Source organism: Diabrotica virgifera, chromosome 10, assembly GCF_917563875.1.
Source record: "Diabrotica virgifera virgifera chromosome 10, PGI_DIABVI_V3a".
In the NCBI taxonomy this organism is placed as follows: domain Eukaryota; kingdom Metazoa; phylum Arthropoda; class Insecta; order Coleoptera; family Chrysomelidae; genus Diabrotica; species Diabrotica virgifera.
Genome location: NC_065452.1, coordinates 106,453,228 through 106,472,441, shown reverse-complemented (window position 1 = coordinate 106,472,441; position 19,214 = coordinate 106,453,228). Strand labels below are relative to the sequence as shown.

General features: G+C 30.3%; 1 protein-coding gene across 5 annotated transcripts in view; it reads left to right on the top strand.

The window, feature by feature from the left end:
• LOC126878552 (battenin) overlaps positions 1-16,199 on the top strand; it is a 163,541-nt gene extending 147,342 nt beyond the window's left edge. For all 5 annotated transcript variants that reach the window (XM_050641335.1, XM_050641332.1, XM_050641333.1 and 2 more), the window contains 4 exons: positions 1,528-1,726; positions 4,713-4,862; positions 4,975-5,115; positions 15,898-16,199. In XM_050641335.1, the coding sequence (XP_050497292.1) occupies positions 1,528-1,726; positions 4,713-4,862; positions 4,975-5,115; positions 15,898-16,026 (619 nt within the window). In that variant the 3' untranslated portion in view covers positions 16,027-16,199. The remainder of the gene's footprint in view (positions 1-1,527; positions 1,727-4,712; positions 4,863-4,974; positions 5,116-15,897) is intronic.
• Positions 16,200-19,214: the final 3,015 nt, after the last annotated feature.

Sequence of the window (19,214 nt, the reverse complement as noted above, 5' to 3'; positions counted from 1 at the left end):
ATACAAAACATTCGAAAAATCGACACTTCAATCCTTCAATGCCTCGACTAAGTGCTATACCAAATACGCTACGAGGACTGTGTCTGTATCGGTTCGGACGTACCTAATGACAATTCACGGTAACAAACAGACAAGGTGAATAAATATACAATAAAATGTTTTAATAATACTCATCTTACTCCTGAGGAAGACAAATCCAAAGACACAAAAATTATAATAAATATATTTACTAAAAACACTAATATATTCTTTTCACACCTTTTCTTGCACTGATATATTTATACATACCTAGAAAGATTTTAGCAACTAAACGCCATACTGTCTGTGTGCGCATGCGCGCAGATTATGAAATTTTACTCTCAATCGCGCCTAAAGAAGTATAACTTCAAAAATTATGATCAAAATCTATCAACAACCTCCGGAGATATTAATCGCAGCATATGTTTGAACAATCAATTTCATTTTTTGAGTGCACGGATTTTAATATTTCGCCTCCACCTACCACAAATCAATTTCGTTAGGACGTCATTTTTAAAGCTTTATTAACCACTCTGTTAAAAATCAAAGTTTACTCAAACTTGTACACATAAACTATATACCTTTAACTTCAAAATGGCGGTAGTTAGGTTGCTTAATTGTTATAAACAAAGTAGCTGTGAATTAAATAAAAAAAGAGTGGATAACTTTGACCTTAATTAACCTAGACAAAAAGTTTTTTTTTTGAAATTCGTGTAAAAATACCAGCTTTTCAAATCTCAAAGCAGTTTTAGTCTACAGTCTATATTAACAAAGTTATTCAAATTGTTTATAAGCCAAAAATTTGTCTACTTTAGTAAAATGTTTTCGGTATGATTAAAATGACTTTTTAATGATTTTTTTTTAATACATTGAAAACAAATCTATTTTTCTTTCATGTGGTTTCCACAGAATTGCTATATCCTTTTAGTTTTCTGAACAATGACATTGTAAAAAAAGCTCTTTGGGATAAACAAATTGATTAAAATTTAAACTAACAGTCGAATCGTCTTAAAATTTTTTGTGAATTATATGGACTGTTTTACTCGACTTTTCTTGCAATTTGAAAGTCTTAAGGTCATTTTCGCAAAAGTTATAGTAAATTTTTTATTTTCGAAATTTTAGTTTTATTTTGAAATTTCCGAAGCAACAAATGATCGGACCAAAATTCAAAAACTGCCATTTTAAACCTTTGCTCATCTACTAAAAGAAGCATACTATAAATAAGATATTTAATTACCCTATTTTTACCTGTGGCGATTTAAATGAAAAAACTGCCATTTTTGACACTTATTTGTTAATAACTTAAATTCTCGTGAGAACTATGACGGGCATTTTTGTATTTATAATGTATTAGGTATATAGTACGCAAAAAATGCATTTGCAACCTGGCTGCTCAAGTGTCCCGAACATGGTATATTTTTGCCTTATTTCCCTGGTGTATTCCTATGGCCCGTTTGACAATGACCCATCCGGTATATTATTTAACTAATACTACCTATTATTACTTAGGTTTTGGTTGTTGCTTCCACGGCCATCCCAAGAGGACATTGCACATGCATTAGAAATTCAGAATCTTGTCAACAGCGATGAGCTAAAGAACCCAAAACAAGCTTTTATAAAGAAACTGAAATTAATTCCTGGACTGCTCAAATATATTATACCGTTTTCATTAGTATACGTTTTTGAGTATTTTATCAATCAAGGAACTGTAAGTTTTTTCTTTTCAGAATTAGACAGGGTGTCTAGAAACTCTCCCGACAAACGAAAACCGGATATTCCTTAGAAAATTTTAAGATAATTTAACCCAATTCATCTAGTCCGAAAATGCTGTCTGATGGCCACTTTACACGATGCAACTAATTGCACAATTTCTTGCAGCAATAGAAATTGCATCGTGTCATACGAAAATTGCACAGAAAAGCTGCAACTTCTTGTTGCAAGAAGTTGCAGCTAAATAGAACATGTCCTATTTTTCATGCAATTTTGTTATATTTTTAGTAACTTTTAAGGCTACACTGTTTGTTTTTACTACATTGACATTCGGTCATCCTAAATTTCAAACTAAACAATTTTTTAACAAAAGAAAGGAACTTTTTACCAATTTCACGCTTCACAGATAACATTATTCTGGTGAATAACTTTAATTATGCAACATAGGGATTAAAAAAAACTATTTTTATTTCTTACAACTTGTTTCCTTTTGTAAATGAATAATAATATAGGTATACTTGCATTAGGTATTAATTGATTTTGTTATAATACATATAATTTTCTCAAATTATAATCGTAACGTAAATAGTCTAATATCTGATAACTCTGAAAAACAACATACCTAACCTAAAATTTATGCTATTTTGTCAAAGTTTCTGTCTATGTCTATTTCATGTCAGTTTATGCAATTGTTTGCACCGGGTAATGACTTTATTGCAGAAAGTTAGGTGCATCTTATTGCACAAGTTCTTGCGCAAGAAATTGTGCAATTAATTGCGCAATTACTTGCATCGTGTAAAGTGGCTATGAGGGAGCTAGAGCTCTTTAAATATGGCTTCTTGTAACTAGTTTTTTTTAAATAGCTCCAGAACGCTTCTATTTAGAAAAACAAAAACTGGTACGCCTATTTATCTTCCAGAGATACATCGAATCTATCAGTAGTGAATTTCTAGTACAGGTCATAGGCGTTCGTTTTGGGTAGGGCAACGGTTATTTTATCACGATAACTTTTTTGTCTTTAACTTTAAAGTATTTTTGACACTGGATTATTAAATTCTGAGGTATTCTAGTATTAAAAGATACTCTTGCCTTAAGTCGGTAGGATGAACCGTTTTCTAGAAAAATCGATTTGAAAATTTTTTGTTTTTGAATTTGAAAAAATTTGAAAAAATGTTTCAAAATAAAACGGTGTATTTTATCAACTTAAAGCAAGAGTAACTTTTAGTACTATAATACCTCAGAATTTAATAATCTAGTGTCAAAATGCTTAAAAATTAAAGACGAAATCGATAAAGCGATCAAATAACCGTTGACCTACCCAAAACGGACGCCTATGACCGGTACTAGAAATTCGCAATTGATACAATCGATTCATCTCTGGAAAATAAATGAACGTACCAGTTTTCGTTTTTCTAAATACACTCACCGGCACAAAATTCAGCCACCCAAAATTTTTGATTGTTTGACAATCTATAACTTTATTATTTGTACTCCGATATTTAAGATTCTTTCATCAGTTTGTAGGTACATGTATTGATGTCGTTTGTTATTATTCCAGTAACAAAAAATTTTTGCTTAGATGGCATTATACGGGGGTGAATGGAAGCGTTGTTTTTTCTCCTAACTTTAAAAAATTATGTGAAAAAATTGAAGGGCTGATTTTGTTTCATACTCGTTTCGTATTATCCTAGAGGTATTATTACTAAGGTTTTTGTTTTTGAACTATCCGAATATCTCTTTTCTTGTAAGAGCTGTAAATAAAAACACTGCTTTGAAGGTTTATTTAATTAAACATATCAAACGCACTAAAATTAACAAAACAAAACAAAATTAACAACAAAACAAAACAATTCAATAGCGAATATGTCTACCTCTTGCAGCAACGACTGCTCGTAATCTGTTTAGCATCGAAGAAAGATGTGTTATCTGTTATCCTTGTCTGGGGAATAGCCCGATATTCCTCTACCAGGGCCATAACTGTACCAAATTTTCTGGAGGCCTAGGATGACGGCGAAAAGCTTTTTTTAATTCATCCCATAAATGCTCAATAGGATTGAGATCTGGGCTGCCTGCGGGCCATTCTAATTTTATCAATCTAATCTCTATTTTATGAGTCAATCATTGTTTTTATTTACAAAAAATGGTACAGCTCTTACAAGAAAAGAGATATTCATATACATAATTCAAAAAAACAAAATTTTAGTGATGCCTCCGGGATAATATGACAGGACTGTGAAACAAAATCGGCGATTCCATTTTTCCACAGAATTTTTTAAAGTTGGGAGAAAATACAACGTTTCCATTCACCCCTGTATAATGACATGCAAGCAAAATTTTTTTGTTACCGGAATAATACCAAACGACACCAATACATGTATCTACAAGCTGGTGCAAGAATCTTGATAATCGGAGCACAAATAATAAAGTTATAAATTGTCAAACTTGATCAAAAATTTTGGATGGCGGAATTTTGTGCTGGTGAGTGTAGTTTTTTTTTGAAATTTTTTTTCAAATTAAAAAAATGAAAAATTTTCAAATTGATTTTTCTAGAAAACGGTGGGTCATACCGACTTAAGCAAGAATACCTTTTAGTACCAGAATACCTCGAGAGTTTAATAATCCAGTATCAAAATACTTAAAAGTTAAAGCCAAAAAATTATGGAATAGAATAACCGTTGGCCTACCCAAAACGGACGCCTATGACCGGTACTAGAAATTCGCAATTGATGGAATGGATTGATCTCTGGAAGATAAATAGGCATACTAGTTTTGGTTCTTCTAAATAGAAACGTTCTGGAGCTATTAAAAAAAAAACTAATTACAAGACGCCATGTTTAAAGAGCTCTAGCTCCCCTAGGAAGCATTTTCAGACTAGATGAATTGGGTTAAATTATCTTCAAATTATCTGAGGAATCTCCGGTCTTGGTTTGTCGGGAGAGTTTCTGGACACCCTGTATAACTAATTAAAATTAATTTCATTTTAGTTTGAGTTAATTAGGATCAAAAACTCAAGTATATCAAATGACGATCAATACAGATGGTTTCAAGTTACTTACCAAATTGGAGTGTTCTTTTCCAGATCTTCAGTTAACTTGTTCCATATTAAACAAACATGGTGGATGACACTGTTCCAGGTAATTTAATTAATGCCTCTGATAGTTATATTTTATTTGTTGCAGTCTTATGTGACTGTATTTGTACGATTTGTACGGTTGTGTATGTATATTTAAACTTAATCAATTGCAGGGCATTAATGTTGTGATATTTACCACAGAAGCAGTATTTTATTATATTCCCAACTTCTACATAGTTGTAGTTCTGGTTTTATGGGAAGGACTATTAGGAGGATCTTCTTATGTTAACACCTTTTACAGAATTTCAACTGAAGTAAGTAAAACATTACTATTGTTTTAACTTTTATATTTTAATATTCCTTGTGTACCTTTAAACGTTTAGTGACCTAATTTAAATTCCTCTTTATTTTAAAGGGATATTTGAAATAGATCTTTCACTTTTTTGTTTGTTTTTAATCTCCATTCATCATCGACCTATATGAGTTACTGCTAACACGCCTTAGGTCATCAGTCCATCTGGTTAGTTGGCGTCCTTTGCTCCGTAGTGCTTCTTGTCTTAGCCTTCACTCGACAATACGTTTTGTCCATCGGTTGTCTGATAAATTGGTGACATGTCCTGGCCAAAACCATTTTAGCGACGCGATTTTTTCGGTAGCGTCTATTGTTTTTGTTCTATGACGTATTTCTTCACTACTTTTTTGCGAGTGTTAATAATTTCACTCCATTGGTGAGTAGAGGTCACTGGTTAAAGATTTTTCTCTGGAGGTATATGGGTAGGCCCGATTTAAATACATAGTTTTATTTACCAAACGCTGCCAAGGCTAATTCTATGCAACGTGGCAGCTTAGATATCTGGTTTTCTCTGCCTTTCACAATAGTATCACATAGTATCTCAACAGATACTATGGTACTGTTGATACCATAGTCATTCAGATCTGCCTTCTTACAAGTATGTTCTACAAGCGTCATGAATAGCTTTGGAGAGACGGTGTCTCCTTGCGGTATTCCCCGCTGTATACAATATTTACTTGTTTCTTGTTCAGACAGGCTTGTGCTAGCTGTGGCATTCTGTCAATGATTTTAATATTTTCTGCTGGTTCATGGTATGCTTTCTCATAGTCCACGAATATCAGTGCCAATGGTTTGTTGTGTTCTACAGACTTCTCTATCAGGTTCTTTATCACTAGTATGTGGTCGTTAGTGATGTATCCCGATCTAAGTCTAGCTTGTTCTCTAGGCTGGTAAAGGTCCAACTTCACTAAGTCTGTCTCAATCATTGGATACAAATTTTGAAAACTCTAAAAATTGTTCTTAGGAGTTTTATTTTCCATATTTAAACCATGAGGCATGAGGCTGTCGCACCATCGAAGGGTAAAATTCATTCATTTCAGATACCTACGTATCAAAAATGAGTGAATCGTACCTACGGCTTTTGGGGAACTTCTTCCGTATTATCTAGTTCTAACGTGAAATTCACACTGGAATTGCAGTACGGTTAAGATACGAATTCGCATTCAGTGTTGCCACAGTTCCTGTGCGACGCTCTTGAGAGAGCAATCAACAACTGGTGAAGACCGACAACCCTGTGCGTTTATTCCCGATTAGAAATGTATTGCCCTATCTTAGCCGTACTACATTCTCGGTGTGAATTTTTCAATGGATGACCTGATATGCTGGAGGCGAGATTTCAGTTTCTCCAGGACTTGTGTTATGGGAGAATTTGGACCAATCACGAGTCACAGATTTTCGATTTTTTGATACTTGGCAGTTCGATTGTCAACTTTTGAAAATAGATCCATTTACCACAATAAAAAAACTAAAAACAAATTTGTTTTTAAATGTGTGCTTACCTCTTTCATTTTGTTATTTTTATCCATTTTTATTTTGTTCTGTAGTATTCTGTACTTTTATTGATCTTTGTAGGTTAATTGGATAATTTATAGAAGTATAATAAATGGATTTACATATTTATCAAAGTGCACTCTAAAAATGAATTCAAATTCAGAAGATGTAAGTGTAATTATATGTAGATATATTATGATAATAATTTTAATACTATGAAAATGTAAAATAAATACACCTTAAATATAAATACAAGTGTTTTAATTAATTACCAAAACAAATTTTATTATCAAATAGTAAGGTATTTGAATAATGAAAATGATTGGGATTTTTTAATTTTCTAGTATGTATAGTCATTATACATACATGTATATAGTGTAGTCATTATAAGACTTTTCTATGCTGGAGTCACACAAAATAATAAGGTAAATACTTTTGAATGTTCTATAATTTCTTTATACAAAAACAACCAATGTCATCTTTTTCATATGGTATTCACTACAGTATATAGTACATCTACTTATACAATAGTTTTGCTTATATAATTAAAATGTATAAAACTATAATGTAATCAAAAGTGCCTTGATAGTTTTAAATACATAATATACAATGTTATTTTAAATATCGGCGCTGATTTGCAAAAAGGTACCAAGTGACCTTTTATTCAAAAGAGGGAGCAAAAATGATAGGTACGAAGGTCTACCTATTCTGTAAACAGGGGTCAAGTGTATTACTTATTGTTGTTGAGATAGTCTCATAATTTTTTGGTGCCAAGTAACATTTTGTTTTAAACTGGTTGTGTAAAAGTAAAACTGGTAGTAAAAATATAAAAATGTTACTTGGCCTCTTTTTGCAAATCAGCTACAATATATAATCACACACATTACCCATTAAACGTACACACATTTAAAAAATAGCCAGAAAAAGCCTAAAATGAAATAAACACATAAGTACCATTCTAAATTCTTTACCCAAATTCAAATTATTTATTAAGCTGGATTTATAGTTTGACAGACTGTAGAGTGTGAAAAAGATCAACATAGAAGTTTGTGTACTCTTGATTATAAAGCTTATCACGCACGGGGAGCTATTATACTATAATATATCATATCGCTCACTAATAGTAATGAATGAGCCTGCACGCACGTAACCATTCGTTCCTAACTAATTAGGTTCCTAGTTAGGAATCGCTGTAGTGAGCGATCTACTATAGTAATGATGAGTGAACCTGCACGCATGGAACCATTAGTTCCTAACTAATTAGGTTCCTAGTTAGGAATCGTTATAGTGAGCGATGTGATATAATATATTATAGTATAGCTCCCCATGCGTGGCAAGCTTTATAAACAAGAGTACACAAACTTCTATGTTGATATTTTTTCAGAGTGTCTATGTCTACAGTCCGTCAAACTATAAATCCAGCTTAATAAATAATTTGGATTTGGGTAAAGAATTTTAGAATGGTACTTATGTGTTTATTTCATTTTAGGTTTTTTTCCTGTGCACTTTTTAACTGTATGTGCCCACGTTTAACAGTTTAATGGGTAATGTGTATTATTTATATAAATAAAATTGTATAGGTATGTATTTAAAAGTATAAACGCATTTTTGGTTACATTATAGTTTTATATATTTTATTTATACAGGGTGTTTCATTGGGAAACGGAAATACTTTAATTGTGAATAGAGGTCACCGAGGCGGTTTTGGCGGTTCATATACTACATTTTTTGCCCTACCGACTTTTATAACCGAGTTACAGGGTGTTTTATCGATTTTGCCAATTTCTTTCCTAAGCCATAACTTTAGAACCACCCTGTATATTTTTTTGATATTTGGTACACATGTGTCTCATCCAAAACCCAAACGACCGACATACTAATCAGAAGAAAAATCTAGGTCCAGATTAACAAAAAATTATAAAGTAATTGTGACCTTAAAACAACACCCTGTATATTGAAATTCTAAAAATCTGTTTGCATATTTGAAAAGAGCACAAGAAACTAAGGCTAATAGTTCACTTCAATTTTTCGGCCAGACAATTTTATGACTTTAATTTTGAAATTATATTGAATTTTTTAAGAACTCTTTAAAAAGCAGGTATTATTAACTTTTAATTATAAATTATTAAAGCTATTGAATAAATACTTATTTTAAAATTAATCAATACTTATTTACCACATTGGAACGACCCAATTATTAATCACAAGAAAAATCCAGGTCCGGATTAACAAAAAAACATAAAGTAATTGTGATCTTGAAACAACACCCTGTATATTGAAATTTTTAAAATTTGTTTGCACATTTGAAAAGACCACAAAACTCTGAGTTTATCAGTTTGCTTTCATTTTTTGCGAAGGAAATTTAATGACTTTAATTTTGAAATTAAATATATTGATACCTTTAGGAACACTGAAATTGAATCGTTTATTTCAGAAAGGGGTCAAGTGACTAATTTTGACAAAATGAGTTTTTGGTGGAATTTTTTAATTTAAACGTAAATACAGCTTTTGTTGCAGAAAGGAATCAATGGCTGCCATAGGGCAGAAAGGGGCCATGCAACAACACATGACTCCTTGCTTAAAAATTGTGTAACCACCAACTTTATTTCAGAAAGGGGCCAAGTGCAAAAAATTATTTATTTTTTTCTTAAACAAATTAACAAGAAAAATTTTTGAAAAATACAATACTTTTTGACAAACGCTACAGGTTATTAGTGAGAATTTTTATTTTATATAAATAAAATTTGTTTGAATGTAAACACCAACTTTATTTCAGAAAGGGGCCAAGTGCAAAAAATTAGTTATTTTTTTCTTCAACAAATTAACAAGATAAATTTTTGAAAAATACAATAATTTTTGACAAACACTACAGGTTATTAGTGAGAATTTTTATTTTATATAAATAAAATTTTTGTTGAATGTAAACACGTTTTTTTTTTGTTTTTCTTAAAAGCAGATTTTTGTGACTTGACCCCTTTCTGAAATAAACGATTCAATTAAAAAGCAGATTTTTAAAGCACTTTTAACAATAAATTCGAACATTCGACATTCAAACGACCCAATTACAAATCACAACAAAAATCCAGGTCCGGATTAACAAAACAATGTAAAGTAATTGTATCCTTGAAACAACACCCTGTATATTGAAATTTTCAAAATCCGTTTGCACATAGGTATGAAAAGAGCACAAAAAACTAAGTTAATCGTTCGCTTCAATTTTTTGGCTAGATAATTTAATGAATTTAATTTTGAAATTATGTCGAAATTTTTAAGAACTCTGGGAACTCATAATAAAAATTTCGATATAATTTCAAAAGTAATGTCATTAAATTGTCTGCACAAAAAATTAAGCAGACATTAAACTTAGTTTTCCGTGCTCTCTTCAGGTGTGCAAACGTATTTTAAAAATTTCAATATACAGGGTGTTTTTTCAAGGTCACAATTACTTTGTATTTTGTTGTTAATACGGACCTGCTTTTTTCTTGTGATTAGTAAGTGAGTCCTTCTAACGCAGTAAATAATAACTGATTATTTTTAAAATTAGTATTTATTCATTAACTTGAATGATTTATTATTAAAAGTTCTTTAAAAACCTGCTTATTAATTTCTGGGTTCTTAAAAATTTGAATAAATTTAATTTCAAAATTAAAGTTTATAAATTTTTGCACAAAAAATCAAAGTGAACCGATAAACTCGGATTTTTGTGGTCTTTTCAAATGTGCAAACAAATTTTGAAAATGTCAATATACAGAGTGTTGTTTCAAGTTCACAATTACTTTATGTTTTTTTGTTAATCCTGACCTGGATTTTTCTTGTGATTATTAATTAGTTCTTTCCAAAGTGGTAAATAAGTATTGATTCATTGTAAAATGAGTATTTATTCAATAACTTTAATAATTTATAATTAAAAGTTAATAATACCTGCTTTTGAATGTTGAGTTCTTAAAAATTCAATATAATTTCAAAATTAAAATTAAAAAATTGTCTGGCCGAAAAATCGAAACGAACCGTTCGACTTAGTTTTTGTGGTGTTTTCTAATATGCAAACAGATTTTCAAAATTTTAATATACAGGGTGTTGTTTTAAGGTCACAATTACTTTATAATTTTTTGTTAATCCGGACCTGGATTTTTCTTATGGTTAGTATGTCGATAGTTTGGGTTTTGAATGAGACATATGTGTACCAAATATTAAAAAAATATACAGGGTGGTTCTAAAGTCATGGCTTAGGAAAGAAATGAGCAAAATCGATAAAACACCCTGTAACTCAGATATAAAAGTCGCTAGGGCAAACAATTTAGCATACCTAGAACGGCCTCGGTGACCTCTATTCACCATTTAAGTATTTCCGTTTCCCAATGAAACACCCTGTATAAGCAAAAGTATTGTATAAGTAGATGTACTGTAGGGAATACCATAAGAAAAAGATGATATTGGTTGTTTTTCTATAAAAAAAATTATAGAAAATCCACAAGTATTTATCTTATTATTTTGTGTAACTCCAAGCATAGAAAAAGTCTTATAATGAAAGGTAAAATACATACCTATATATTAGAAAATTAAAAAATCCCAATCATTTTATTTCTTTGGTTGTAACTTGTCTATTTTTGAGGGTTTGGATCTAACAAAAGTGTACTATTTAAATTTACTATTAGATACTATTTAAAATTTGTTTTGGTAATAAATTAAAACACTTATTGTATTTATATTTAAGGTGTATTTATTTTACATTTACATAGAATTAAAATTATCATTAATTATCCACATATCATTACACTTACATCTTCTGAATTTAAATTCATTTTTAGAGTTCACTATATTTTGATAAATGTAAATCCAATTATACTTCTATAAATCCAATTCACCTACAGGCTACAATGATGAATGAAAGGACAGAATACTACAGAACAAAATAGAAGTGTATAAAAATAACAAAATGAAAGAGGTAAACACACAGTATTAAAAACAAAGGCTATAGCGGGATAAGATGGTCAAAATTGCACCAGGCTTGATTCAGTTTTGGGTTTAGCCATTCGAAAATATATAATTGAAAACTCACTCAGCCAAATTTTCAAGTCCCTAGGTGCTCCGGGGGGTCCCCTATGGAAAAAAACGTGTTATTTGAAAAGATTTTTTTAGGACGCTGTATTGTTGCAAAAATCTGAAAAAATTAATGAATGCGTATCTTAACAACACAAATCTGCCTGATTTTTTTCAGATTTGTAGCTTCAAAATTGAGCGCAGGAAAAATTTTTGAAATTTTCAACAAAATTTTAGGTTATGTTGTAAATTTTTCGACAACTTTAAAATATTGTTATTTTGTGTATTTTTTTTTTCCATTTTTTCGAATGGCATAGGCATCATTATCATTTTCGACGTGGAAAATATCTAAAAATCGAAAAAACTGTTTTTTTTTTTGGCATTTTCTGAAGTTTTTTACTCATAAACTCAACAACATACAGCTAAATTAATCATCATTTACATTTTTATATGTATTTTTATCTTTACCATCAAAATCAGTTAATAAAACTTATTTTTTTTTTACTAAATAGCCTCAAAAATCAATCAAAAAATAATTTTTTTAACGTTTAAAAAATTAAAATTTTGTTGTTATCGATAGAATGTAATACAATTAATACTTAAATAAGCGATTTATTTGCACGATTATTTGAATTTCATATATAATAATATCGTCCCATTAAGGGTATCCTGCCATAGGCTTATAAAAAAAAACAATAAATTAATTTTTTTAACGTTTAAAAAATAAAAATTTTGTAGTGTTCGATAGAAAAAAACCACTCCTCAAGTACTGCCTTCGAAGTCACCAACTACTTACGTAATAAAAATCGTTTTATTAAACGTTAATGAGGAATTATTATATAAATAAATTACTAAATTATTTGAATTATTTAATTGCTTAAATAGTGCAACCTGAAGAGTGCAGTGTTTAAAGGGATTAATAAATTAATTATTAAAAAGGTACTACGTACTCATGAAATTACAAAATTCAAATTCAAATTGATATACAGTATGATGCAAAGGAAAGGAATAAATTCGTTATTTATTAAACTGTCGACTCTAAGGAAAAATCCCGAAAGAGGTCGATTTTTTAATTGTGATTTTTTGGCATATATATCATACTAGTAGTGACGTCATCCATCTGGGCGTGATGACGTAATCGATGAATTTTTTTAATGAGAATTACGGTTATTTGAAAAACCATAGTAGTAAAGAACTTTGGTTTGTATAATGTTATAAAATTTTATTAAAAACTTTTAAAAAAGTCATCCAAGAACATCCAGAACGTTTTCGATCTAGTAAAATCATCTTCAGTGACATTCTGTGTAGTAATTGAAACCTAGCCCACTAGTTGATACATAGTCTTTAAAATTACATAATTTTATTAAAATAAAAATTTTATTAAAATTATACTTTTGGAATGACAAGTCAAGACGAGTGACACAGACCGAATTCCGTCTTGACCTCGAACTCGTTGTGACAAGTACCCCTTCAGTTTTTCGAGCGGGGAAGCCATGCTGCTTTTGAGCTTTAGTAAAATCCATTAATTTCGACATTGTGCCGCATTTCAAAAGTATAATTTTAATGTTGTTCTGAAGCTATTTCCTTGTGGCATTTTTATGATTAACTATTTATATGGGAAATTTTAATAAATAATTATGTAATTTTGAAGACTACATAATAATATATCAACTAGCGGGCTAGTTTCAGTTACTAAACAGAATGCCACTGAAGATGATCTGACTAGATAGAAAATGTTCTGATGTTTTTCTATAATCTATTTGGATGACTTTTTTAAAAGTTTTTTAATAGAATTTTATACCATTATACAAACCGAAGTTTTTATTTCTGTGTAAGTTTTTTAACTATGGTACACAGCCAATCACTGGGACTTTACTATAATTTGGTTATTCGAAAGGTTATTCAATTCTCTATTCAGTAGTATAAACATTACCATTATTAGAAAGGACTAAGTTTTCAATCTAATAGCACATAAAATAACATCAAAAATATTACTCTACATCCCACCAGATTGAAAACAATGGAAACATTACCCTTATTATTTATACAGAGTGACCAAATTTTTTTAAATAAATTAATTTACAAAAAAAAATGTATGTAATTTATTTTTTTCAAAATATATTTTACTTTCAGAAAACGGAAAAAATGTTTATTCGAAAAATAAACATTGCTTTTCGCTTAAATTAAATGTTCAAACTTCCAAGAGGCAGGTGGCTGGCAGGAGCTGGCTTGAACATTGAATTTAAGTGAAAAGCAATGTTTATATCTCAAACATTTTCTTCTGTTTTCTAACAGCAGTAAAATATATTTTGAAGTAAATACATTACTTAAATTCTTCTTTTTATGTCAATTAATTTAATTCAATTTTTTTTGGTCACCCTGTATAAATAATTGTGTTAGTGTTTACATTAATGAATAGAGAACTGAATATCCTTTCAAATGAGTTGCCACACGACCCATATTCTCATTTAAAAAAATCATCGATTACGTCATCACGCCCAGATGGATGACGTCACTCGTATCACACTCGACCCGTTTCGGGATTTTTCCGAAAGTCGCCAGTTTACGAAATAACGAATTTATTCCTTTCTTTGCACCATGCTGTATATTAATTTGAATTTTGTAATTTCATGATTGTGTAGTAACTTTTTAATAATTAATTTATTAATCCCTTTAAACACTCTGCACTCTTTAGGTTGCACTATTTAATCAATTAAGTAATTCAAATAATTTAATAATTGTTTATTTAATTAATAATTCCTCATTAACGTTTAATAAAAATATTTTTTTTATTTTATTTTTTTTATTTTTTAATCAAAACGAAACCGTAGATTTTCTTATTTTATTATTTTAAAAATATTTTTATTACGTATGTAAGTAGTTAGTGGCTTCGACGGCGGGTACTTGAGGACTGATTTATCCTGAGTTTTTTCCACAGCCGCAACAAGCATTTTTATAAAGGGGCAACATGTTCTATCGAATACTACAAAAATGTTTATTTTTTAAACGTTAAAACGTTAAAAAAATTAATTTATTGATTTTTTTTATAAGCCTATGGCAGGGTACCCTTAATGGGACGATATTATTATATATGAAATTCAAACAATCGTGCAAAACAAAAAATAATTTATTTAAGTATTAATTGTATTACATTCTATCGAGAACAACAAAATTTTAATTTTTTAAACGTTAAAAGAATTATTTTTTTTTACTGATTTCTGAGGCTATTTAGTAAAAACGCCGAAAAACGGGGTTTTGAGCATGCTGTAGGAAAGAAAATAAGTTCTAATAACTGATTTTTATTGTAAATGTAACAATACATATAAAAATGTAAATGATGATTAATTTAGCTGTATGTTGTTGAGTTTATGCGTCAAAAACTTCAGAAAATGCCAAAAAAAAACAGTTTTTTCGATTTTTAGGTATTTTCCACGTAGAAAATGATAATGGTGCCTATGCCATTCGAAAGAATGGAAAAAAATACACAAAATAATAATATTTTAAAGTTGGCGAAAAAATTACAACATAACCTAAAAATTTTTTGAAAATTTCAAAAATTTTTCCTGCGCTCAATTTTAAAGCTAAAAATCTGAAAAAAAATCAGGCAGCTTTGTGTTGTTAAGATACGCATTCATTAATTTTTTCAGATTTTTGCAGCAATACAGCGTCTGGAAAAAAATGTTTTCAAAAAAACACGTTTTTTTCCATAGCGGACCCCCGGAGCATCTAGGGACTTGAAAATTTGGCTGAGTGAGTTTTCAATTATATATTTTCGAATGGCTAAAGCCAAAACTGAATCGAGCCTGGTGCAATTTTGACCATCTTATCCCGCTATAGCCTTTGTTTTTATTGTGGTAAATTGATATGTTTTCGAAAGTTGATAATCTCACTGTCAAGTGTCAAATCGAAAATCTGTGACCCGTGATTGGTCCAAATTCTTCCATAACACAAGTCCTGGAGAAACTGAAATCTTGCATGCTGGAGTGTCTCCCACAAATTTTTTGACGGTGTCTTGACGTCGCAAGCCGTAACGAGGTTTTGACATGATCTTATAAAGATGTTCAACAAGAACAACAGCTATTTGATGTTCCCTAGGAGCCTCATATTTTTACTTTTCAACATTTTTTTTGGGATTTCCCCATTTGCCACGTCTATCCGCCACTGATTATAATAGTCCTGAAACCGACTATTTTCTAACCTCTTGCTTTTGTAGGTCGCTGAAGAAAACAAGCAGTTTTCCATGGCAATTACAACATTTGGGGATAGTATAGGAATTACATTGGCTGGATTTTTGGCAATTTTCGCACATAACAAAATATGTGCGCTACCCCTTCCTAATTAAGATTATTAATTTATACTTACGTTTTAAATATGCAAAACTTAAATTAAATATACAAATTTATATTAAATTTACAAATTTAAATTAAATAGACAAATCTAAATAATATATTATACAAATATAAAGCTTTGATAAATATACAAATTTTTATAAATTAATATATTTTGTTGATACTATCACTTTTGTTATTTTACCTTTACAATTTCTATTTGTCCCTATATATTTTCTTATAAAAAAAGGAGATAAACTGAAGTGTGACAACTAGAAATGTATAGCATTACTAGATACTGAACACAAAATATTGTCAAGAATATTGAGAAATAGACTAAGTTATTATACGGAAAGAGTACCACGTCGGCTTTAGAAAGGACAGATCTACTAATAGACCAAATCTTCTTAACCCTTATCCGGGCAAGGTGGGTCCAACGGGCCCGAGACACCAATTCTTTTATCATAAACTGATAAAACATTTTTTATTGAATTTGTTTAGAAGTATGTTTACTTCAACATAGTCATGAGTAGACTTAGGCAAATATGCAAATTGCATATTATGCGTAAAAAATGCAAAAATTTACAATTTTGCATATTTTTATTAGTCCAGGACGCATCTGTTTTGAGATGGACGTTGAGAGGTGACTCAAATTTTTTTGCAGAAATTGCTTGAAAATAAATCAAATAATAATATTTGAGTTATCCTCCCTCTCAAAAAAGTCCGGAACATTGTTTAAATAATCAAAGTGTCAAAAATTGAAGGAAAAATTCGATTTTTTTCTTCGTTTTCTGATTATAACTTTAAAAGTATTCATTTCCGAGAAAAGTTGTACTGACATAAAAGTTGCGTAATTAAATTTCCTACAGTATAGAATTGGTTAAAAATTTAAAAAATAGTCACCCTAGTTGCAAAATAGCAATAATTTCAAAAAAACATACAAAAACAAGTATTCGCATTTTACGTTTTTCAACCATTTATGCTACAATTAGGACCCTTATATTTCACCCAGAAAAACTTTATGATACAGTAAAACAATACTGTAAAATGCATTAAGATCGGTTAAATAGATTTTGCAAAATAAATTTTGCAATCTAGCTTTCGCAAAAAAAATTCATTTTTTCAAAATGTTACCGGACTGAAAATAAAGCAGATAGCAAGCAGTGGCGAAGCGTCCATGTAACCACTGTTACCATTGGTAACAGTTACAAATCTTGCAAATATAGTATATTAAGTCTGGAGAACGGTAAGGGTTTTATACCGATCGAAGACAATTGTTTGGAGGAGGGGCGGAGCGACGACTCCAATTATTGTCTGAGATCGGTTACCCTTAACGTTCGACATGCTTATAACGTTTTTTGCACGATTGATACCATTATAAATTATAAAATTAAACATTTTTGTCATATTGACTAGTTTCATTCATTTTATCAAGATAGATACTTTGGTTGTTAGGTAGTAACTAGGGTGCATAACAACAATGGAGAATTGAGTTTTTATTTAGTTGTCAATAATTTTAAGTACAATTTTGATTATTATAAATTAAAATATGAGCGAAAGTGAATTTGAAGAAATTGAACGGGCTTGGGAAGAAGGGTGTTCCGCAATTATTCCCGAAAAATCCAAAATCCGTTATCAAAATACCTACCAAAGTTTTAAAAAATGGTGCGAAGGCAAGAATTTAAGAATCGAAGAAAAGACTCTATTGGCATATTTCGTTCAAAGACATATGCAGTTGAAAGCTCCTGGAAGCCTCTGGGCAGAATATTAAATGATTAAATCCACCGTTTTTCTTTATGATGGCATTGATATTTCCAAGTTTTCAACTTTGATCGCGTATTTGAAGAAAAAAAATGTTGGATACTACTAATGTATGCGATTCTGCAGGAGTTTCTGTTAGAAGTGAAACCACAGCCCAAACAAGTGGGATTTCATTAAATAATTTAATAAATTGTACCATAAGTTTCAATCTTAATAAATAATTCGTTAGTTTTCTTTATTCTTTCAAAAAATAAATTAAAATTAAGAGATTTTTTAACTCGACGGTAAGTGAATTACTTACCGTCGAGTTGGAGTACTTACCGTCGAGTTGGATTACTTACCGTCGAGTTGCTAGTAAATGTCACCTACTGACGTAAAATCTGTCACGGTAAACAGTCAAAAATGATCAATCGTGCAAAAAATATTTTATGACTACTACGAAATAATTCCATTTATATTTTTTACTAACAGAAATACTTGTTAATAGTACCTAATTCAGTAAATACCCAACTAGACGCACGAAAATATTGGCGAGATATGTGAATCCATGACACGTTATCATATGCCGTTACCAATACTGGCACTGGTAACGGTAACACAGGAGAAACCTCGCTATCGCTCGGGACTAGTTGAAAATTTTGAAGGACCGATGGGTCTAGAGACGGCGCGCGGGCACGCGGTGCATATCAGTATTGTAACCATTTTGAAGATTGGTAACGTTGGTTTAGTACCTATTACAGATTACAGTGTGCGTGCATTTAAACATGGAAGAGTGTTGCTACGTATTGCGTAATTGATGAACTACTTGAAAAGTCATTCTACTTGTATATTTTTTTATATATTATTTTAAAGAAAAAAATGATATTATTGAAAATGGAAGAATTAAAATATAAACAATAGTTTTCAAAATCTGTTCTTTTTCCTACTTGTTCATTTTTTTTATGTTAATTTTATGGTAGAATAATATGTTTAGTTTGTTTATTATTTATTGTTATACCTGTTACATATACACACACCCAAACTTATATGGAATCACCATGTATTTCAAAGTAATATTTATTTCTTTTGAAAAAACTTGTTATTGTTGCGAAGATTAAAGGTTTTTATTGAAAATAAACAAATGTATTAGACAATCGGATAGTACAGCCCGGTACGGTATAGATTATTTGCTTGAGTTGCAAGTTGAACGAAAATAAGTAAACTAAATTTTGCGTCCAAAAACGAAAATATGCCTCATGTGGGGTTATAACACTTACAACGAGGAAAAATTATTGGTCTTGTGGAGAAAGTAATGTTCTCAGATGGACATAGCTGCAGAGCTAGGCGTAATACAGGGCGTTCTGTCCAAAACATATGCTAGGTAAAAGGAACTAGGAAAGCTTAAAAAGAAAGCAAGGGAAAGTCGCCAAAAGTAATAACGGCTCTCCACGATCATTTAATT